This window comes from Lactuca virosa, chromosome 2 (assembly GCF_052849685.1).
Source record: "Lactuca virosa cultivar CGN04683 chromosome 2, Lactuca_virosa_CGN04683_v6, whole genome shotgun sequence".
NCBI classification, from domain to species: Eukaryota; Viridiplantae; Streptophyta; class Magnoliopsida; order Asterales; family Asteraceae; genus Lactuca; species Lactuca virosa.
Window position 1 is genome coordinate 260869880 of NC_136427.1, and position 24024 is coordinate 260893903.

General features: G+C 36.0%; 3 protein-coding genes and 1 long non-coding RNA gene across 7 annotated transcripts in view; 3 read left to right on the plus strand and 1 right to left on the minus strand.

Annotated features, from left to right (window-relative positions):
* LOC145160930 (uncharacterized) overlaps nucleotides 1–21566 on the minus strand; it is a 42746-nt gene extending 21180 nt beyond the window's left edge. The window contains exons 1-4 of one of the 3 annotated variants that reach the window (XM_079080311.1): nucleotides 21003–21566; nucleotides 20615–20893; nucleotides 16843–16943; nucleotides 15667–16345 (exon numbers count right to left, since the gene is read on the minus strand). In XM_079080311.1, coding sequence (XP_078936437.1) covers nucleotides 16860–16943; nucleotides 20615–20893; nucleotides 21003–21473 — 834 coding nt within the window. In that variant the 5' untranslated portion in view covers nucleotides 21474–21566 and the 3' untranslated portion in view covers nucleotides 15667–16345; nucleotides 16843–16859. Of the gene's footprint in view, nucleotides 1–15666; nucleotides 16944–20614; nucleotides 20894–21002 lie in introns of those variants that run through there. The other 2 variants (XM_079080312.1, XM_079080310.1) reach the window with 2 other exon arrangements.
* On the plus strand, nucleotides 8829–10276 carry LOC145156957 (uncharacterized). Of its 2 annotated transcripts, XR_013737006.1 has the most exons (4): nucleotides 8829–9109; nucleotides 9202–9285; nucleotides 9392–9480; nucleotides 10085–10276. It is a non-coding gene; the product is annotated as an uncharacterized LOC145156957 (long non-coding RNA). The 2 variants fall into 2 exon arrangements; XR_013737005.1 differs by lacking the exon at nucleotides 10085–10276 and having other exon boundaries at nucleotides 9392–9644.
* Nucleotides 14210–14913, plus strand: LOC145156958 (germin-like protein 9-3). Its single transcript, XM_079076153.1, has one exon. It carries the CDS (start codon nucleotides 14244–14246, stop codon nucleotides 14859–14861), a length of 618 nt encoding a protein of 205 aa, XP_078932279.1. The 5' UTR covers nucleotides 14210–14243; the 3' UTR covers nucleotides 14862–14913.
* On the plus strand, nucleotides 15922–16548 carry LOC145160931 (germin-like protein 9-3). Its single transcript, XM_079080313.1, has one exon. It carries the CDS (start codon nucleotides 15922–15924, stop codon nucleotides 16546–16548), a length of 627 nt encoding a protein of 208 aa, XP_078936439.1.
* Nucleotides 21567–24024: the final 2458 nt, after the last annotated feature.

The window sequence follows — 24024 nt, forward strand, 5'->3', positions numbered from 1 at the left end:
TTCATGATTTTCTGTATATAAGTTTACTCAAGTTATTTAGAAGCTTGAGGGAAGAAATAGGTTTATATGAATTTGTTACCTTCTCAAATTTTTAAAAAACTCATTCTTCATTTGGGTATTTCTATATATTCTCAGTTCAGATCCTTGGACCTAATGAGATTTTTGTTCATTTTGAACATGTTTACAAAGAATTATTCAGATATATTTTTGTTAATGGCTTGGTGGCTCTATTCAACTTTGAAAAAAAAAACTATTTTGAGTTTTTACCATCTTTCAATTTACATATCATCCAAAGATCATTTTAGTAATAAGTCTAAATGTACAAGTCTGTTTAAATTGTGCTGTAATTTTTGTACATTTCAAAAGGTAAAAGTTACCTTTACCCCATAGTTTTACCATTTTGGTTAATGGTTTTCAAAAAAGAAAAAAAAGAAAGAATGATACAAGAGTTATTAATCAGCTCAACAGACAAAAGAGTAAAAATGGTCTAGTATATCAGCACCAGATCCGTGTACATCGCATCCATATACGGTGTAGCATACAACAGTGTGTGGGACCTACGCTATTTCAAAGCTGACAAAGTAATATAAAAAAACATACAAGGAAAGTGTGCCTTGTGTTTCTTGAAAAAAAAAGGGTGTACCAGCTGTACACCATAAGCCAAAAGTTAAAAACTCGTGTAGGGCCTACGTGGTCCAATGCTCAATGAACAGAGAAGACAAAAAGAACCGGGACCCACCCGGTCAAGGCATCTTATCGGGCAGTCAAAGACTTTCCTAAATCCCGTTGCCGGTATCATCTACCGGAAAATATCGCCGGACCATCTCCAGTCGCAGGTCACTTTCATCACCGGCGACCTCGCTAGACGCCACCATAAGCCACGGGTCACCGACTAGCCAGCGACACCTGAAAATCTTTGAGTCGCCACCTTGGCCCATCTCTCCCTTGAAACTTGGAGGTACCCTGTGACCAAATCGCCACCAATGAACCAATGTATCCGAAACCGCCAGGACCACTCCTCTCGCAGCCGCTCCCGATTCCGATGAATAGAACAAACATCGCCCATCGGGCGACCTCCAATCAACAAAACCTCCACCAGAAGCCGTGTGATCCTCCGGCGCCACCACGGGTCTCTCTGTCAGTCGGCAATTGCTTCGATGAACCCCGTATCTCCATCTGTCTTCTCGATCTGTTTCCGACCGTTGCTCCTCCACAACTCATAGACCACCTGCAGCAGCTGCTAGCGCACCGCCTTCATTCGTCGGATCTAGAGCGTCACCGGTCACATCTTCCCCTGTTAGTCAACGACGGAAAACGAAGCCAAAGCAGCAGCGAACTCCGACACAACCACTCGCTGCTTGGATCCACCATCTCCTGTTAGCCGATTTCTCTCCCAAACATCGATTCTCGAAGGCTGACCACCACCTGCCGAGCCATCTCTTGTCACCGAACAACTCCAATTGCTGACCCAACAGCTCTAGATCTCCGAATCAGTCAACCTCCGAGATACCACTTCATCCAAGCGGAACAACTCCGGTAACCGCCTTGGTTCACTCCGACAGAGATCGCCGGCCTCCTATGCCTGATTAATCGCCACCTGCTGGAGCTAGGGCATCACTAAAACATGAGGACGAGATACACAAGATCAAGAGGACGAAATATAGGCTATGGGAAACACCTTTCGTTCAAAACGGATAATACCACAAGTGGGCCCGCATGTGTAGCCTTCATTCACAAACAGCCCATACGCCTCTAGTCGCCGATCTACTATTTTTGGTTTCTCCTTGCAAGAATTGAAAACCACAAAGGCCCAACTGGCAGATTTCCTTTTTCAAATTGATGAATGATGGGCCCGTACAAGACTTTTATTTATTCATCTCCAACATGTTTAAACAAAAAAAAAGAGAAGCTGGGCCTATTTCATCAAATGGGTCACAATATTTGGGCTGCAATATTTGATATGGGTTTTACCTATATTGACTCTTTTTGATGTTCATGGGCTACTTCAATAACATTATAATGGACTGCCTTTTGCAAGACAAATTGGATCAATCGGCATGTGCTGCGATTTTATCCAACATATTCGGCATTTAAAAAAAAAAAATCAAAGCTCGTGCGCTCCAATCCAGTCAAGCTAAATCTGATTCTATAAGATGTGGTCCGACCATCCCAAAGTTTTCAAGAAAAAAAAAGGAGGTAGAAGAGTAGTACATTACTACTACTACTCGTGAAGCATTTCGAAAGAGCCCCTGGCAGAAAATCAATTAGCTTATGATTTAAAGAAAATATACTAACTCACAAAATTGGTGTTGTTGTCTTTTCAGAAAATCGCTTCAGCGCTGCGACACTCAGAGTGCGCCAATAGCAAACTCGCGGAGTAAAGCTCGGTCTGTAAAGCATTTACAGGGGACTTGTGAAGTGTGCACCACTGACTAGTCACTCAAAGTTCCCATCCGGCGGGCATAGAAATATAAATCCCCACCCGGTGTTGGCTGCGGGTCTCGTCCCCCTCACCGGGGTGCGCGCGCGACGCTTAGAGCGTCTATTTCTATTAACAACTTTCAGCTGTGACTGGAACGCGAGAATCATGGACCAAGTGCGTTGTATCTATTTACAGATTTCAGAGCTTGACAACGGTCTAAGAGACTGTATGGCGAGGTTACGGTTCTTAGCTACCCCGCCCCGGCATTTTATCGACATCAGTGTCGCGTAACACTCTTTAGCAGCCTCGGTCCGCATGATCGCAACAATAGTTACGTTGCATCGCACTGATCGACTCGCACTCCTCTCAATGAAGGAGTATCAAGTCAGCTCAAGCTGCATAAGTAATGCTTGGCTCTTCGCACAACCCCACGACTCTCGTGGGCGAGGTTCGGTCATTTCTCTTTATTATTTATTGTATTGGTGCTTTATCTAGTCCGATCCGATTGGCATCAACCCAATCGCATCAGACTAGGGGGACTTGACGACGCACAGTTTATTTGACTAAGTCCAGTCCGATGTCATTGACCGCGTACCAATAACACCAGACTGGGGGGACTTGATGATATATGGTCCATTGGCATGGCCTAGACTGCTCTAGCGCGCCAGCCTGGCCTGGCACGCTCCTGCCAGCCCTGCCTGGTGTTCCCTTGCCAGCCTTGTTGGGGACTCCCTTGCCAGCCCTGCTGGGGACTCTCCTGCCGGCCCGACCTGGCGCTCCCTCGCCTGGCGCTCCCTTGTCATCCCTTCCTGGTGCGCGCCCGCCAGCCCCGCCCGGCGCCTCCGGGCGGCCTTGCCCAGCTCCTTGCTAGTTGGGCCTGAATTGGGCTGGCCCAAGGCCTGACCCAATTCCCCTTGACCTAATTGTCCACTATAAATAGAATAGTGTCTCTTCCATGAAAGAGGACTCTTTCCCAAGTGGTTCAGCCACCACTAGGACCCCTTTTCCCTAGGATCTTTGCCCTAGGATCCTTCCCCATGGCTCAGCCACCACACTACACTCCGACCGAGTGGCTCAGCCGCCACCCGCCGCCGTCAGCCACCATACACCACCACCAACACCAAGATGGTTCTCTCCAGCTATGAAGTACCATCTCAGATCTATCAGCTGATCTAACTTGACCGTCAGAGTCCGCTCCCGGGGCACAGTCCCTGGGGCGACTCTAACGACTTTGCACTGTGATGTCCAGATCTCCGTCGCAGCAGAAGACCAGAAGACACGCCGGAGGTCGATGTCGCATCACTATGGTACCCACATCAGAATGGGGGGAATTTAGCTAGGTGTAGGCCAAGCTACAAACACCTTCAGGACAGTTATTAATGATCATGCAAAGCAGACTATGTAGATGGTTATCGGTGACATTCCATTAGCGCATGACTACAACAACAATCATGTCGAATAACTGTCTTAGAGACTGTATAGCGAGCTTACGCCTCTTATCTACCTTGGCCCGATGCCTTATCGACATCATTGTCGCCTAGCAGCCCCGCTCCGCATAACATTATCAGTAGCATTGCTCTTCGTAGCAAGAAGAGGATTCTTTCGAGACCGTTGTCGCCTAGCTACCCACAGAAATCCTTTGGTTACATCTTCTATAGACCCAGTGATAATGTGGTCTTCGTAGCAAGAAGAGGATTCTTTCGAGAGAGAGAATTCATGAGCCAAGGAGACAGTGGGAGGCAAATTGACCTTAAGGAAATTCAAGAGTCAAGTGGTGAAGGAACCTCAAACCCTAGCCCTCAACCTGAGGAGAAAACTCCTGTTGAGCCGACTGAAGAATCTATACCTCTGAGGCGTTCCACCAGAGTTAGGAATGCACCTGAGCATTATTATGGTTTTCATATTACTGCAGAAGGTGAGACACTTATCAGTGATAACACACTGGTAAATCTGGATGAGCCTAACAGCTACACGGAAGCCATGGCAGGCCCTGAGGCTGCTAAATGGAAAGAGGCTATGGATAGCGAGATACAGTCCATGTATGACAATCAAGTTTGGAACTTGGTTGACAATGTACCTGATCGTAAGAAAGTTGGGTGCAGATGGATCTTCAAGAAGAAGGCCGACATGGATGGTAATGTACACACTTATAAGGCACGACTGGTTGCAAAGGGTTATTCTCAAACTCCGAGAGTTGATTATGATGAGACCTTTTCACCAGTGGCCAAGATTAAGTCTATTAGGGTTCTGTTAGCCATTGCTGCATTTCATGATTATGAAATATGGCAAATGGATGTCAAAACCGCTTTCCTTAATGGAAAGTTGGCTGAAGATGTTTACATGGTTCAGCCAGAGGGTTTTGTCAGTACAGAGTACCCCAGTAGAGTGTGTAAGCTCGAGAAATCCATTTATGGATTAAAACAGGCACCTCGCAGATGGAATCTTTGCTTTGATGAGAAAATCAAAGAATTTGGCTTTTCAAGGAGTGAAGATGAATCTTGTGTCTATATCAAGGCTAGTGGGAGTATAGTCAGCTTTTTGGTACTGTATGTGGATGACATACTACTCATAGGAAATGACATCCCAACCCTGCAGGAAGTAAGTCCTGGCTTGGGAAGTGTTTCGCTATGAAGGACCTTGGAGAAGCTGCCTATATCCTAGGGATAAGGATTTTGAGAAACAGGAGTAAAAGACTAATTGGACTTAGTCAAAGCACCTATGTGGACAAAGTGTTGAAAAGGTTCAACATGCATAACTCCAAGAAAGGAGAGTTACCCATCCAGAGTAATGCCAGATTGAGTAACACACAAAGCCCTAGTACTGAGGCTGAGATAGCAGAAATGAGTCGAATACCTTATGCTTCAGCTGTAGGATCGATCATGTATGCTATGATGTGTACTCGACCTGATGTAGCCTCTGCTTTGAGCATGGTTAGCAGGTATCAGGGGAACCCTGGCAAGGCACACTGGACTGCGGTAAAGAATATCCTCAAGTACCTACGGAGGACTAAGGACTGGGTCCTTACCCTCGGTGGCAGTGAGGACTTGAGAGTTGTAGGGTACAGTGATGCTAGCTTTCAGACTGACAGGGATAATTTCCGCTCTCAGTCGGGCTGGGTCTTTACTCTAAACGGAGGGGCAATTACTTGGAAAAGTTCCAAGCAGGAGACAGTGGCTGATTCCACTTGTGAATCAGAGTATATAGCAGCAAGCGAGGCAGCAAAGGAGGCTATATGGCTAAAGAACTTCATCGGAGACCTTGGAGTTGTACCAGCTATAAAGGAGCCAATGGAGATTTTCTGTGACAGCAATAGTGCGGTTGCCTTAGCCAAGGAACCAAGAGATCATGGGAGATCCAGACACATTGACAGAAAATATCACTTCATCAGACATCGAATAGAAGAAGGAATCCTCGTGGCAAAGAGGGTATCATCGGATGAGAACCCATCAGATCCCCTCACGAAGGGACTGACTCGGGCTAAGCATCTCCAGCATGCTCAGAGCATAGGGCTGAAGGATGATATTAGTTTTAGTAGTTAGATAATCTTGAAATTTGTAAAATGTAATTCACATTTGATGATAAATAAAAGCTGTTATTTATGAGTAAAGTGTTGCTATCTCTTGTCAATCGTTTACTATTATTTCTTTTTGCATGTTTTGACTTCCAGAATAATTATGTTATGGTTTATATCATATTATTCAAACTCTCCACAGTCGGTCATATGTTGGAAGTAGATATGAATCAAGACTGTCATGGGTTGGCTTGTAGAGGTCTAAGATGTTAGACAAAGCGGGGCTACAACACTCATGAGTGCTCATAAGTTCTGAGTATTGGATTCAACCCACGCTCACTTGTATCACTTCATGGAATTTATCTCGAGTGATCGTGAGACGGTAATATCATATAAGTCTTCAAACCTAGAGATATGATCTGTTGCCTATGAGTTGGTTATGCATTGATTGCACGAAAACGCATTGGTAACTCGATGTTATAAACCGTGCTTTTGTGTGTAATTCAACAAGTAGTAGAGCAAACATATGAGTCGAAGTTTATCTGTTCCTTCTAGGATTAGAAGCGATATCTGGGCCCCTCGATGATTTTGTTTTGACCTATGTATCGGGCCCGGTCAGAACTAAATTGATGTGTTCAGTTAAGTTCTATGTCAAACAAATCGGAAATCGGGAAACAAATGCTGGACAATAAGCAAGACCATGTTCCATGTATTTGTCCGGCTGATATCTAGAATAGAGGATTATATGATCACTTATCTAAAATGGCGCTTCATAGTTCAACAGAGTTTAAAGAGCTACGATTGCTGATCGGTTCCTGAAGTCATACTTGCAACTATAGTTATTAGACTTATCCAAGTGGGAGACTGTTGGATATAGTGTCTAAGTCCATAACTATATTTGGTATGTACTTGAACCGACCCGGCATGGTCCATTTGGGTTGCACTTCACCCGAACAATTTATGGATAATCGTTTGAGAATAGTATAAGTTATGATTTATTAATATATTATAAGTCCTAATATATTAATATAAAATCATATTATTTAATTAGTATTGATCTATAATTAATCTAGAATTAATTTAGAGATCAAAAGTATGACTAATTAAATATGGGCTCTTGTATTTATATAGTGTGGGCTAATGCTTATTTGGAATGGGCTAGGCTTGCATGGAAAGTCCATGGATACTCCATGGAGCTTTAACCCATGGATCTCATGGAAATGAAAAGACATAGGTATTAGGGTTTACATGAATGTAACCCTAATCCACCACACTATATAAAGGAGGCTTTGGTTCTTGAAATGACACTAGTTGATGTGTGTAAACTAAGAGGGCCGATTTCAAGAAGTTTGTGACTATTCTCTCAAGTTTCCAAGTTTGTGGTGATTTGTGACTTCCATTTGAGGCATCCACATTATTGGTGCTAGGCTCTCAAACTCCAAGCAATCAACTACTACTACAAGGTAAGTAATTCTACTAGTTTTATTTGATTCAAGTACCCCATGCCATGCTAGTTAGGATAAGAACCTTGGAAAAATAATTATTTGCATGTATCTTAGTCAAACATAGATCCAAGGTTTCTAGGGTTGCATGTACACCATAGGAGTGTTAGAATGCTCAAAACCCATCACATGATTTATATGACTGAGTCCAGTCCAATGTCATTGGCCACGTACCAATAACATCGGACTGGGTGGACTTGATGATATATGGTCCATTAGCATGGCCTAGACAGTTCTAGCACGCCAGCCTTGCCTGGTGCTCCCTTGTCAGCCTTGCTGGAGACTCCTTTGCCAGCCTTGCTTGACGCTCCCTTGCCAGCCTTGCCTGAGATTCTCCTGCCGGCCCGACCTGGCGTTCCCTTGCTTGACGCTCCTAGTGCGTGCCCGCCAGCCTTGCCCGGCGCCTCCGGGCGGCCTTGCCCAACTCCTTGCTAGCTGGGCCTGAATTGGGCTAGCCCAAGGCCCGACCTAATTACCCTTGATCTAATTGTCTCCTATAAAGTGAACAATATCTCCTCTATAGAGAGGGATCTCTCCCTTTGGCTGATCCGGCGCCCTAGACTCTGGTCGGGTGGCTTATCCGCCACCCTCCGCCGTCAGCCACCATACACTACCCCCAACACCAAGATGGTTCTCTCCAACTAATGAGAACCATCTCATCTCTACCAACCGATCTAACTTGATCGTCGGAGCCTGCTCTCGTGGCACAGTCCCTGGGGCGGTTCTAATGGCCTTGTCTGTTGTGACATCGCAGATTCTCTCCGACGTAGAAGCACATCATCAGAGTTGGTGGTCGGAGCCGATGTCGCATCATATATATATATATATATATATATATATATATATATATATATATATATATATATATATATATATATATATAAGAGAGAGAGAGAGATAGAGAGAGATTATTTAGTTTTATTTTTAATTATTGTAATAAAAGACAAATAAAAAATAAAATAATAAGTGATAAATCCGTCATTTTAAAAAAGTTTAAAACACTTTGGACCAAACTCACAATAAAATCAAACTTTTGAACCACTGACGCGAATCTAAACTTTTTTGGACCAAACTGATGAGTAATGACATAACATATGAACCATTCTTGCAATTTTATCTTTTAAAAGGCTAAATAAAGTATCTTAGATAGAATTATATTACAAACATAGATTGCAAATGTTCACATTTTATTTTTATGTGTAATTTGTTGGTTTGTTTATAGAAAAGTTACTAAACTTCTAAAACTGTATTGATAGTTGGTTAAACCAATTCCACTAACTATGTTTACTAAAAATAGACAACAACCTGATCATAAAATATATCAAAATTTAAATTATTTTTTATTTCATGTAAAATTGCATATTACTTAAAATAAAAACCCATTTCGATTGACCCGGTGATTTTCTCTTGGACCCTTTCCCATGGAACCAACCATTCAACCAACAGCAAGATCATTCAACAAACCAACACATTCACTAATTCACATTCTCTCATTTTTTCCATAGCTCAAACAGATCCCTAATGGCGATGAGATCCATCATTATCTCAAGATCACATTCTCTTCTTCATTTCAAGCACTCATCCAATTCCAATTTAAGATTGCTTCGTCTCTTCAGCGATCAAGGCCGCGTCCTTGACGACGAAGAACGTGCTCGTGAGAATCTCTACGTCAAGGTATTTTTTTAATGTCTGTTTTTGTTTATTTTATTATCGATGGTTAATTGATCACTGGAGGTTTCGTTTTTGGCGTACATTGAATGTTGAAGAAAATGGAGAAAGAAAAGCTGGAGAAGCAGAAGCAGAAAATGGAAGGAAAAGACAAATTAGACGATAAAGATAAATCTGAGAAGGTATTGTAAATCTATAATGTTGTAAATTTTATCTTTATATATTTCATTGTTTATTGCTTCGATTTGGTTTTATCAATAACCTAATTTCTATTTATTTGTTGTTTAGAAACCATAAGGAAGAAGGCAAAACTTGTAAGCTGAGATGGATCTGCTTAATCGACTTCTGAAGCTCTTGACTCAAGTAGATTAATAAACGTGAGTCTGAAAACAAGACTTAAATTGGTCAATCGTTAATGGTGTTTTCTGCAATTTTTACACTTTTTACATTTCATTGTCGTGCTTCGTTTTATAAAACAAAAGCACAGTTTTGTTTTATGGGTCAATGAAGAATTTATCATATGATTTTTTTAAAAGATATCTGTTTTTGGAACTTACCCAAAGGCCGGATGTGATGAAAATATCGACATAATAATTAACAAATTTGACGAACAAGGTTGAGGTATATTATTGTGAATGTGGAGTAACCAATACTTCTTGATGTTTGTCATTTGGCTCAACTTAAAGCCCGAGGCAAATTGACAACCAAGAACGGCAATGGAGCAATTTTTTTTTTTTTGTTGGAAACTAGAATGTAAAATGGACAAAATTAAACAATTGGGTTGAAGTTTTATTCCAATTCATAATGTGTTAAAAATATTTAGCATGTTAAATATTATTACATAAATTATATTAATGAAATAATAATATAGTTCTTTTTTGAGTAAAATTATTTTGTAGGTTGTAAACATCTTAGATATTGGTGATTTTTGACCATACTTGTTCATTCTTTAACCAAATTTGCAAATTTTATATATCTCAGGCAATAAAAAGTAACAACGTTAACATATTTCTAAGTAAATGAATTAAACCGCGTACTTGGAGCTGGACTCTTCCCAAAGAGACGACGACCTTCTTCCCGTTGCTCTATCTCATTGTTCCCCCGGTTCGTCGAGAACCTTCTCTCATAGATTCCCTTTACCAAGTCATCGCCAAGCCCGATTGTATTTTTTTTCTCATTTTAATTTACTTTAAAATCACAATGTGATGAATGGATATTATATACACGATCATTTACAAAATGTTTGGTGAATTTTCGTTCATTTTCTGATGAATGAATGTCATATAAACGATCAACAACAATTTGTCTTCTAAATTTTAGTAATATAATATTAATGAAAATTTTCGATTACAAGCTCGTTATGATTGGACGCCTCGTGCAATCTCACAACCCACACATCCCCAAAGCGGCCACTAGCTGCAATCGTTCAATTTTTAACTAAGTTTTCAAAATTTATATAGTTCAAGAAATAATATGTAATAAAACTGATATATTTCTAAGAGTGTTGGGTATGTATCACTATTACGACAGAGGTGACAGCCAATGACAATGTTACATGTTCCAAAGGTAGGTCACTTGACCTACTTTTTTTAATTTTATTTTTTTATTTTTAATTTTTAATTTTTTATTAGAGGTTATATAAAATTAAAATATGTGACATACCTTAAATATTTTATGTGAACTACCTAATATTTTTTACAAAAAAATGTATGAATCACCCATAATTCTATATTTTTATAGACGAAGATTTTTTAAAGTATAGTGCAATATACATAGCCCAATACAAGTTAAATTAAAAAAAAACATGAATCAACATTCAACAACGACGTTTCACAGGCACACTTGATCCTTGACAATCATCGATTGGATTATGTTGCGCCTGTTGTCACCGGCAACCGCCCCTCTGCCATAGCCTTTGACAGTCGCTAACGGTTCAACAACAATCAACCCTCCAAGACTCCAATTCCATCAAGTCATCAATGATCCTTGATTCCAATTCACATGAGAAAATAAGTTCAAGTGTAGTTTTTTTTAATTGTTGTTTCATTGTTCTAAGATCGTTTATTGTGAAATTAACAAATTGTTTGCTAATACTTAAGCGTTTGTTAATAGTGATTTTTTTTCCACTTTTTTATTATTTATTATTTTATTATTTATTATATTTTTGTTTCATGATTCCAGTTTTTTTTAGGAGTTTTCTTCATTGCTTCTTTACCTCCCATGAAAAGATGATGTTTTTTGATTTTTTTTCCTTTTTTTTGTTATTTTTTGTATTTAATATTTTTAATAAATATATTATTATTATTATTATTATTATTATTATTATTATTATTAAAAATATATCTTTTGTTCGTTTGGATTTTCTTTGTGTTATTTTTTCAATTCAGACTATTACTGTGTTATTTTTTTCGTTCGGACTATCTATGTATTATTTTTTTGTTCATATTATCCTCATGTTATTTTTTTTTTGTATCGACTATCTTTGTGTTATTTTTTCGGTCGGATTATCCCATGTTATTTTTTTTTTTCGTTCTGATTATCACTGTTTTTATTTTATTTTATTTTATTTCGACTATCTCCGTGTTATTTTTTTGTTTGGACTATTCTTAAGTTATTTTTTAAACAAAAAAAATAAAAAACACACACACATGGTTAGCCCAAGTGAAAACAATAATACTTTGTTAGTCAAAATGAGAAAAATAACACATGGATAGTTGGAACGAAAAAAATATGAGAAAATAACACATAGATAGTCTGAACGAAAAAAAAAACCCCAATAAGAGTATGAACGGAAAAATAACACATGAATAGTCTGTATGAAAAAAACAACATAGGATAGTCACAATGAAAAAAAGAGCACATGGATAGTCGGGACGAGAAATTAACACAAATATAGTATGATCGAAAAATAATGCAAGGGTAGTCCGAGCAAAAAAAATTACATAGGGATAATCCGACCGAAAATATAGCACAAAGATAGTCTGAACGAATAAATATCCCGATAATAGTACGAACGAAAAAATAACACATGAATAATTCGAACGGAAAAAAACAACTTAGAGATAGTCGGACAAAAAAATAAAAATGGATAGTTCGAACTAAAAAAATAAAACAGAGATAATCGGAACAATACATATGGATAGTAATAATTTTATTTTATTGAAAAATACATAGAAGACAATCGTTCGTAAATTAAATATACTAATATATATAATAAAATATTTTCTAAAACAAAAATAATTAAAAAGAAAATAACATAAAATAATAACAATAATAATAATAATAATAATAATAATAAAAAACAAAAGACAACAAAATACAAGAAAAATAAAAGGAAAAAACAGGAAAATAACAAAAAATCAAATCAAAATGGGTTTTTCAAGTCCAATTTGTATTTAAGTCTGTATCAAGGAGGCTATGCAAAACAAAATATTTTTTTATTGTTTCAAGCAAGGTTGTAGTACTCGCTATTCGGTATATGTTCGATACACTCTCAAGTAGCGAGTACTCATATTCGGTAATTAATGTAGAAATATTTTTAGGGAAATTATATATGAGAAAATCATAAGTTGATTGAAATATATAACAAAATTAGATACATATGAATACACAAAAACTGAAAAACGTACAATAGTCTCACTTCGTGAATAATTACTGAAAATTTAATATATATATATATATATATATATATATATATATATATATATATATATATATATATATATATATATATATAAAATCAAATGCGTGTGTGTTAAATAATAAACCATTAAGTATATTATACATATTAATTACCAAGTTGACCGAGTTTTACAACACTGTTCGCTTCAGTAAAGGGGGCGATCGAGGAGTACTTAAATTCTATAGCTCGCCTCGGTAAGAGGCTGAGTAGGGAGTACTCGACCATCTCAGCGAGTGTTACAACACTAGTTTCAAGATTATTTTATTGTTGTTCATTTGTTTGATTATTTTGCGAAGTGTGAATTGTAAAATAAAAAATATCATAACAAAAACAAAATCATTGTTTCAATGATAATTTTTTATTTCTTTGATTTGATTTTTGATTTGTGATTTTTCAATTGTTGGTTTTTTTAAAAATTCGAATAAGAATGTTTTTTTTTTAATTTTTTTTTTAAGAATGATAAATAAACAATAGAATAATATAATGAGCAACATAAACATTTGAAAGTTGATTTAAGGTCACTACCTATTGATTTGGCAAAAGGACCAACTATTGCATTTTTTTCATGTGAACCATGTGGTTTTATGTTTTCTTTGAAACAATTGTAAGATTTTTTTTTTTTGCTTATACGACCTGATTTGGACCTGCAACTAATATTATTATTATTATTATTTATTATTTTTTTCATTTTCCGTCAGTTTCATTTAAATAGTACATCATGCGTTTTTGTGTTTTAGACTTGTCACTGGTGACATCCCTATAACCTAATTATAACATGGAGAACACCGTCCCACCCTCATGTTATAGTAAGAGGCATGGTAATGACAACGAGATACAATACCATTTTCCAACCAATCAAACCAATGGAGAACACCACCCCACTTCTAGTTATGATGTATATAATTTGATTTGCCATGTGAGATGACAATTTAATGGTGTTATAACACCAACACATACCTACTAGTCTAAGTAAATGAACTAAAATCGACTCCTAATGAAATGTTTTTGTGAAAGAACAAGCGATCTTAACAATTTCCTAGAATTACCTATTGTTGCAAGAGTGTATTGTTTTTCTTTCTTATTTCTTATACGTAAGAATCACGATGTAATGAATGAATATTAGACACGATCGTTTACAAAATGTTTGGTGAATTTTCCTTCATTTTTGTGAATGTGCAAGACAACATAAGGAGAGTCGACCTAAGAAAAAGAATCCACAACATATTTTTTAATTATATAAATTAAGATCAAGAAATAGTTTTATAACCTTTTTATTTTTTACAAAAACAATGATCGAAAGGTTTTTGTATTTAACATATTTACAAAATCAGTAATACTCCCAAATTTTTTGAAAGAGTCCAGAGTCCACCCTATATATATGTCATCTCTTTCGCATTTCAAGAACAATCAAACAAACAAGTCACCAGTTTCATCGATCAGTCGTTCCTAACAACAAAAATGGCATCAAACCTTAAAATCTTCATATCACTTGCAGTTGTATGCGTCACTCTGACTGTATCCATGGCCGGAGATCCCGACATTCTCACAGACTTCATCGTGCCACCAAATGTAGGTGGCCCACTTGACGGAAACTTCTTCACCTTCACCGGAATGCGGTCACTCGTCGGAGCTCCATTTCCGGCGACTTTCAAGGTCTCAAAAGCAAGCATGGCTGAATTCCCGGCTCTTAATGGCCAAAGTGTTTCTTATGCAGTTCTTCAATTCCCATCCGGGTCAGTCAACCCGCCCCACACCCATCCACGGGCCTCCGAGCTCTTGTTTGTTCTCATGGGTTCTTTGCAGGTAGGGTTTGTTGACACCACCAATAAGCTGTTTACACAGACACTACAACAAGGCGACATCTTTGTCTTCCCCAAGGGACTTGTTCACTTCCAGTTTAACAGTGATGCAAAGAATCCCGCTTTAGCTGTGTCTGGATTTGGGAGTGCGAATGCGGGGACTGTTTCGGTTCCTAATTCTGTTTTTAATACCACCATTGATAACCAGATTTTGGCATTGTCGTTCAAGACTGATGTGGCTACCATTCAGAAGATTAAATCCGGGTTTTCTGGCTAATTCTTAGGCTTGACAGTTGAATTTTGAATTGATTATGTAATAACGATTTTATGACACGATTTGTTTGTCGAATAAATTCTGTATCGGATTTGAATTGATAATATAAGATTTTTTCTTTACGATTATTGAGTTCGGTTTCCATAGGAGCACTTCCGTAAATTTTCCGATTGAGTTTTATCGTTGACGAATTGAAGTCCTAGCTGAATTCAAGAAAAGCCCACTTTTTCAGATGTAATTCTGAAAATCAAACACCCACACCCACCTTTTACGTGATTAACATATCGAATTATCAATCAATGATACTTTTTTGCTAACCGGTTTATTCCACAAGATATCTAAATCAACACGCTTTTGTGGGTTTATGCAAGAATCGGGTTGGATTAGAATCAGAGTTCAAAGAGATTTCCAAGCATTGCTGAAAATCAAGATGGAGTTCAATGAAGTACACACATCCACATGTAGCTAAAAAAATATACTAATCTTGTTCATTTAGACCCATGCAGGACATGATAGGTTGGCTTTGTAGTTTGTAATGTATTTAAATTGAATTAGATTGATGTCAATGAGACAAAAAAACTGCAAATGTTTATTCTAAGACCCGAGTCTTGATCTCTCTCTTCCGCGCAATAGACGTAAATGCTCTCTTCATCTTTTTTCTTTTTGTAACAACACAATAGTAAAACATTTGGGCAATATAATTGTTTGGTTATTGAGAAAGAGTATTGTTTATTTCCTTATCTTCGCAACTATATTATTTAAACACTAAAATAAGAACAATAAAAACTGGAAAAAGACACAACTAAGCAGATCAAAAATCATCTACAATAACAGCAAACTAATGACAAAACCAGCTACAAAAATACAAAGAAAGAAAACAACACATAACAGTTGTTTCTTTGTATGCTCAGATCATCCCAAGCATCCAAGAACACACAAGTATATCCCCAGAACCATTCAACAAATCGACAATTCCTAAGAACATCACCTCAAAAATCTTTATAAACTAATTACACTATAAACAGAAACCACCTTCATCTACATCAGTACAATCATAACCCATATGAAACTATCAATGGCATCCATTAAAACTCTCCTCTGTGTCACATTCATATCCTTATCCATAATCCAATTAGCAGTCTCAACCGACCCCGACATCCTAACCGACTATGTTCTACCACCAAACACAACCGTAACCGATCCAAACTATTTCACATTCACGGGGCTCCGAACACTCGTGGATGCAACCTACCCAATAGCTTTTACAGCCATTAAAGTTACCCAAAACGAATTCCCGGGTTTAATGGGCCAAAGTGTTTCGTATGCTGTTCTTGAGTTCCCAATCGGGTCTATCAACCCGCTCCATATCCACCCACGGGCTACTGAGCTTTTGTTTGTGATGGCAGGCTCGCTACAAGTCGGGTTTGTTGACACCTCCAACAAGCTTTTTACTCAGAAGCTTGTGACTGGTGACATGTTTGTGTTCCCTAAAGGACTTGTGCATTTTCAGTACAATTCTAATGCAACTGAACCTGCTTTGGCTGTTTCGGCTTTTGGGAGTGCAAATGCAGGGACACAGTCGATTGCGAATAGTGTTTTTAATAGTACGATTTATGAGGGGATTTTGGCTCAATCGTTTAATACTAGTGCAGATATTGTTGAAAAGATTGAGTCGGGGATCAAGGGGTGATTGGTGAGGTGTTTATAAATTTCTAGTTTCTTTTGATGAGATTGTTGCTTGATATTTGAAAATAATTGTTGACATTGATTCAACTTTACAGAATTGTTTGTAGAGTTTTGCTTTTTGATAGGATTGTTGATTGAAATTTGAAGGTGTGTATTGAAATTAAGAATTTATGATACAGAAATTGAATGATAGAGTGTTGATGAATCTGAATCTTGAACATATATGTATGAATTCATTGCATAAATGAGGAAAGGAACATAGCATAGATAGAAACAACAAGGTAAACTGTAAACACACCTTTTTGGACAAATTTATCATAGGATTGAACATAAAGTATTAGCATTGACACCGATTTGGAGTGCCGTGTTCAATGCTTCAAGCGCAACCCTCCAACGTTGCTGCAAAAGTCGAAATTGTACAGGAGATGAAATCAATAAAACAAAAATCAACCGATATAATTTTCTGACGAAAAAAAATTAAGAACTAAATTATAGAAAATTTTGCACAGCAAGTCATAGAAAACGTTGCAGCTGGAGATACAACAATGGCTGCCTCATGTCTATTTGTAGTCATTTAAAATCCAATTTAAATCCATCATGAAATCTGATGTTTTGACCTTAATATATGAATTACAAGCTCTATTGGAAATTAATTCAAAACTGAAACCCTAATTTAACGTCAATGTCTTCGTGTTGTTACCGGTTTTATATAGGGATCACCTTTGAGATTCCAAAATCCAACGGAAGAATGGGTGTGTTGACACAGGGATGATAGGAGGGGCGACGGTGGGCAAGGGGAGAGGGGAGAGGGGAGAGTGTGATTGTGGTGGTGGGGACGCCGGTGGTCTTGGGGAATTGATTATGATGTTACGTTGATTTTAAACTTTAATTTTAGAAAGGGCCCGACCTGACGAACTATTATTTTGTTTGAAGGTGTCGAGCATAAATGGAAAGTTGAGTGATTTTTCTGATATTTGTTTACAAGTCTCGAGCGTAAATTGGCGGGACTTTTATTTTTGTTATTGTTATATAACGACTCTTATAAAACTTTTGAAAGAGTTTATTTATGATATTTATTAATTTATTATAGTTATTATAACAAATAATTTCTACAAAAAATATATAAAAATAATAAAAGATTTTAAAATAGCGACCCAACTCGTAAGGGCTAAGGTCATCTGTTCGAGCTGAGATTTACTCTTAGGGTGGACGATATCGACATTGTTGCGTGGCGGGGTAGGGGAGGTACTAGCGATACCACCGGTGCAACGAATTTGTTGATGAAGTGGTACCGCCAAATTGATTCCAAGCGGGTTAAATAATGCCAAAGTAATTCGAGGCCTCTAGTCCTGTGGGATCGGTGTTGCCTTCCCTACTTGAGGTCGATGGTTCAAGTCCTATTGTAGACATAAGTGGAATTAAAAAGTAATTCAAGAGTATATTAGATTTGTCGTTATATATATATATATATATATATATATATATATATATATATATATATATATATATATATATATATGCTTGGTAAGTTGTACTTCATGTTTTAAAACTTGTATCAAATCATGTTTGCATATTTTTAATTAATTTGTGAATTAGTTTTGTATATTTGTAATCTTTTTGTTAATTAATTTTATATGATTGTAATTAGTTTGCATATATATTTTAAAACTAAAAATTGAATGGGTTGAGAGACATAAAAAATATGAGTTTTTATGTAATGTGAGATGGAAAAGATGAAAAAGAGAAAAAACTATATAACAATGATGTGATAATTGTGGGTTGGAAGTTGACCTGACAAAACCTGACACGACACGACAACACGACACAAAATTAGTGGGTTTGAATAAGAGATTTCGACACGTTTATGTAAATGGGTTGACACGACACGACACGATAATTAAATGGGTAAGGTTAAAGTCAATACTTTCAACTCGAAGATGACTCGAATATGACTCATTTAATTATGTATCCTTTTTATAAATTTCATATTTTTATAAATATATTTTTTATTATAGACTTGTAGTGAACCAAAGTCAAGAATTAAAAGTAAAATTCAAACTTTTAAAGTCACTTAATTTTACTCATCCTCACCATTTATCATGTTTGTTCCCTAACTTTAACTCTTTCATTTTGCTTTCTAAACTTAATATGAATTTTGTCATTCCACCTCAAGAAAATGACTTGCGAGGATAATTACTTTTTCGTCTTGTTCATGTTTAGGCAACTTTTTTTTGTATACATTTGATCATTCTTGTTAAATGTGTTCACATATTATCATTGTTACCTGATACTGTACACATTTGATCATTTAACTTGCTAAATGGTCAAATGCGTACAAAAAAAGAAATTGCATATGTTAAATGTGTTCACATATTACCATTGTCACCTGCTATAACATGTGATAATGTTTATATGCGAACACATATAACAAGTTAAATGGTCAAATGACTTATCAGGATAATTCCACCTCCTAACTCCAATGTTTCACTTTTTCTTTTTTTCCTCATCGTCTCTTATTTTCCAACCTTTTAAAATGTTTCAACCTGACATGAAATAACATATTTACAAGGTCTAAACCATAACTTGAAACCCGACACGAAATCGACACGAAAATAAACAAGTTGACATGACTCGACACGATAATTAAATGCGTCGGGTTAGGGGTCAAACCCTCTCAACCCATTTAATGTCCCGACACGATACGAACCCGACACGACACGACACGTTTGTTAGGTCTAATTGGAAGGGATGAATACTCTCCAACCTTAGAGGGCTATGAAAGTTGCTCATGTCTAACCCAATATTGAGTAAGTATTAAAAAACATTTTTCTTTGAATTTTTATTTAATAAAATGTAGATGACTAAGATCCATCTACGATTTTAGTTTTTTTTTTTTTTCAAATGTACAAGTCACTAATACATGACATATGCATCAGTGACTTTTACATTCATGACTGAGATTAAAACACCTACAATTTAACATATGTTACCTGCTATTTAACATCTATTAAGTGTGATTTCCTCTAAAAAAAAAATCGAACTCCTCCATTTTTTAACCAAAAATCATATATAAACTTATGCTAAATGTACAAAACCTATTAAAAGATGAATAAAACATCAAATATTTACATAACTTATAAAGTTTTGGAAAGAATATTGTTCTTGTGTCATTAAAGAAAATAGACATGATTTCTTCAAGTTGACCGTTTAAAAATAAGAGTTATTTCCAAATTTTAGGGTTTATATACTTTGAGCATTCAATATGTAAAAAACAAACCGATTTCATAGCCCATTATGGTGATTTCACTGTAATATATGTAAAATCAAAGATGACCTTAATCTGTTAATCACTTACGATTTTGATGCCTAAAATTAATAATCTTTTATTTTTGGCTAAAAATAACTAAGTCATTAAAATTTTTGATTATTTTTATAAATTTATTTTTTAGTGTTTGAATATAGTAAATAAAAATACTTATTAATTTAAATAAAAAATATAATGTTTTATTTCCGTCTTAACATATTTCAAATTGATTATTATGCTTGATAAAGAATTTACCATTTTAATATTGTTTTAACCTCAAAAAAATAAAAATAAATAGACGGTAGCCTCGACTTTTTTTTTGACCAACCTATCAATGTTTGGTAATTTTATATGCATTTTTTAAATACTAAAAAAACTACTTATCATTTTTTTTCCATATGGTATCCCATAAGCTCATTTAAACATTTTAATTGATGTGAACTTTAATTTTAATACTGTATAAAAAAAACATAGATGTTTTTTCAATAAGAAATAAATAGTAAATTAGTAAATTAATAATAATGACAACAATAATCTTTTATGTGTAAGTTTTCTTATATGACATAAATTTTGGCTTACCAAAACTGTTACATTCTTTTTAATATTGACTAGGACATGTTGACAACCTGTAAATATATATTTTAAAATTACTGTATCTAAAATTCACCAAATCGGATTCAGGATCTTTATTACTATTAACAAGTAATAAATAGTTGCATAGTACTATAGACAACAATAAAGAGTTGATCTAAGTTATAGAACTTACTCGATGTGGGACAATTGCATTAGGTGCAACAACGTGTTGTGTATAGTGGTAATTGTTTTGGATATTGACTGTATGGTTTTGCACAGGTGGAGCACTCAGGGAACCTGGACTCCATGAATGAGAGTGGTGAATAGGAGGTGGCCTATGGCTATTATATGGAACTGGAACCATGGTTGACCATGGATTCCATGTCAGCTGGTTGTTACTCATAGCCATAGGTGGTCTACCTGGAATTGAATTTGTTTCATTTGGTCTAAACTTTGCCTCCATGGATCTTTGCTGCATGTGACACAAACATATCGTCAATGAAGTCATTTAATTTGTAGATATATATGTGATATTTTATATCAAATACTTCAAAAACAACAATTATATCTTAATTAAACACCTCCTTTAATTTTGACTTGGTCATAGCTTCAAGCAATGAGTAATTGTCTACAAATCGACACAAACCATCATGCATGTGCTTAGGTATCTGCTTTCTATAGCAATCGAGGCAGATACATAAAGAGTAGCCTCCATTTGGATCTTCCAAACACCCGATACATGTTAAATATGTAGATGTGATGAACTTATTACATTCATCACAAAACGGTCTTCCGCTCTTAACTATATAATAGATTGTCACCACTTCAAAAAAATCAAGAGTACCATTCTTGTCACGATCCATCTGGTTGAAGAAGGACGCTTTTGTCATTTTGCCATAACCTTCGTCTCTTATGAACTCCAAGAACTCTCTTTGGTCTATCTTTCCATCACCGTCACTGTCCATCGCATCAAAGAAGACATGAGCCAACTTTTTAACATGCTCTGAACTTGCTTCGTAATAAGCCTTGGCCATCATGGAAACTTCTTCCATTGTATTGTATGATCCCCTTTCCTTTTGCTTTTGATCTTTTGATCATGGACACATATATATGGCTCACATATTTAAAACCTTTGACAATTGGCATTGATTATTTAGAATGGGAGTTGAATTTAGAGTTCCAAAGACTTTTGGTGAAATATCTACACATAGGTCGTTAAATTTTAGCATTTTTTTGGTTAGTTGTATAATTTAGCAAAAAAAAAAAAAAAAAAATTCATTTACAATATACTTAGTTTTTTGATAATATTATGTAAATTGCACAATCATTTAATTAGTAGTTAAATTAAGAAACATCAGTCTTAAGGTATGCTAATAAAAGTCGATTATATATCTGTTTTGCTTAAGTAGTTTTGTAAAAACGATCTCAAAAGCTGATTAATTAAATTTATTGCAAAATAATCGGACAATATACTTATTTACATTTTATGTGTATTCCTAGGTAGCTCAATTATTGGCCTTGGCTTTATATCGTATATAGTGATTGACTTGAAAGGTAACCAATTAATTATACTCTTTCTACTCATCTTTCATCTGGTCATTTAATTTTTTTGGGTGCACTCTTAACCTTTAAACTTTTTTTTTTTTTTTAAATATATCATTTTTACTTGATATAGCTATAGCAAGTAAAACATGTTTTGGGGAGTTTAAGTTCCACTCCGACGATATTTCTGGCGGACAAAAGTTTCGGCGATATCTCCGGTCATCTTACCCGGCCTCACCACCAACCTCTTCTCCAACATCTCCGATTATCTTCTCCGGTGTTCCTTACTTTGCAAGAGTTCCAACGATTTTGGTGGCTGTCGGGAGCTTGTCTCCGATCATCTTCTCCATCTTCCATTGGCAACCTTGAAAATCTCTAAGATTTAATCTTAAAACATCGAATCTCCCACCATATTCTTACCCTCACCACCTCTGACAACCAATAGAACTGATTCAACCCAAAATCATCATCGATCAACCCAATAACCAGACCAAACAAGTTCTTCATCTTCGTTTAGTATCTGCGATCGAAAACCGGGTTCGATTTTTGAACATCAATTTAACAATGAAACCCAGTTCATCGACGAATTTAGATCAAACATAATTTATCATTCAATCCATCTTCATATCCTTCATATCCGTCAAAGATTTCCACTCGATTCAGCACAGAGAAATTTGTTTCAATCATCATCTCCATTTCAAGAGCTTGGAATCGATAACACTAAAGAACACTTGAGAACCCATATTCACCAAACAATTCAACCACAAGAATCAACAACAATTTTTAGACCATAAATCGAGATTAAAAAATTTTAAACAAACTCAGATGATCAAATCTAGTAAATAAGGAACACGATGGAGTGAAATTAGAACCCTAAAATTCCGCTTTCATCGGAAATGGAAAACCATTGTTCTGAGTCTTGAGTCGCATGAGAAAAAGGGGTTCTTGTTGACTATCTGTCCATATCCACGATAAGCTTTACAGATCTGGCTATAATAAGAAAGAAATCACAAATAAGAACATTATGACTCATATACTAAATACACTTTTCAAATGGAAATGAACTTTTCAATTGAAAATTTATGCACAGCGAATAAGAGTTCGGAGATCTAATTAGTTAAACAGATTATCCAACTAACGAATGCTACAAACAACAATCAAACAAACCCTAAAATCGTTAACCAAATCAAATCAATGACACAGTCATACTTATCATGCTTGACGCATAAAGTGAAATCGATTTATAAAACAATCAACGAATTCGAGTTAAACCCATATGTGATTTGCAGAAAATAAAGGATTTTTTCGCACCTGGAAGCTCAAGGGTTGGAATTGTTGGCTTAGGTGTCTAAGCCCATAGTTATACTTGAATTGATGGTAAACATAGTCCTTTTAGGTTGTTGTCAAACCTAGCAATTGGACATGATATTTTGGAAAGAGAGATTGATTTATTATTTGATTAATAAATTGAAATAAATAATTTATTAATATATTATGAAAATAATATATGAATTAGAAATAGTAATATTTAATTAATATTTAATCAGAAATTAATTGAAATTAATTTTGTGATTAAATGAATTAATTAAAAGTGTAGGGACCAAAGTGTAATTGTTCAATAGTTGAACAAGAGGCATTCTAGAACCTACCTAGAGCCTTGGACGATTTTAGGAGGGTTTTAGGAGTTCTAGAATTATCCTTGGAGGATAATCAGGAAGCTGGATAATTACCAATTCAAGATGATATTATTATTTTGAGTTTGGGCTTATCTAGGGTTTCCTGACTGCACTATATAAAGACTCCCAAACCTTTGATTTTCGGCACTCATTCCTTAGAAGAGCTAGGCCGAAATTCTGATTTCATCCCTCCTCTCTCCTCAATATCCTTCTTGCTTGTGTTGGGTGTGAACCACTAGAGGCATGACATTTGTGGTGCTTGCTTCCAAACGATCAACAAAAGGATTCTTGGTTATTTACTTCAACAATCAACAAGGTATGTATTCTTACTAATGAATTCAAGTTTGAATATGAATATTTTGTAGTTTGATAGTTCAGAGTATGT

Coding starts and splice junctions, on each gene's coding strand:
- LOC145160931 (XM_079080313.1), top strand. CDS start 15,922: ATGAAACTATCAATGGCATCCATTAAAACTCTCCTCTGTGTCACATTC.
- LOC145156958 (XM_079076153.1), top strand. CDS start 14,244: ATGGCATCAAACCTTAAAATCTTCATATCACTTGCAGTTGTATGCGTC.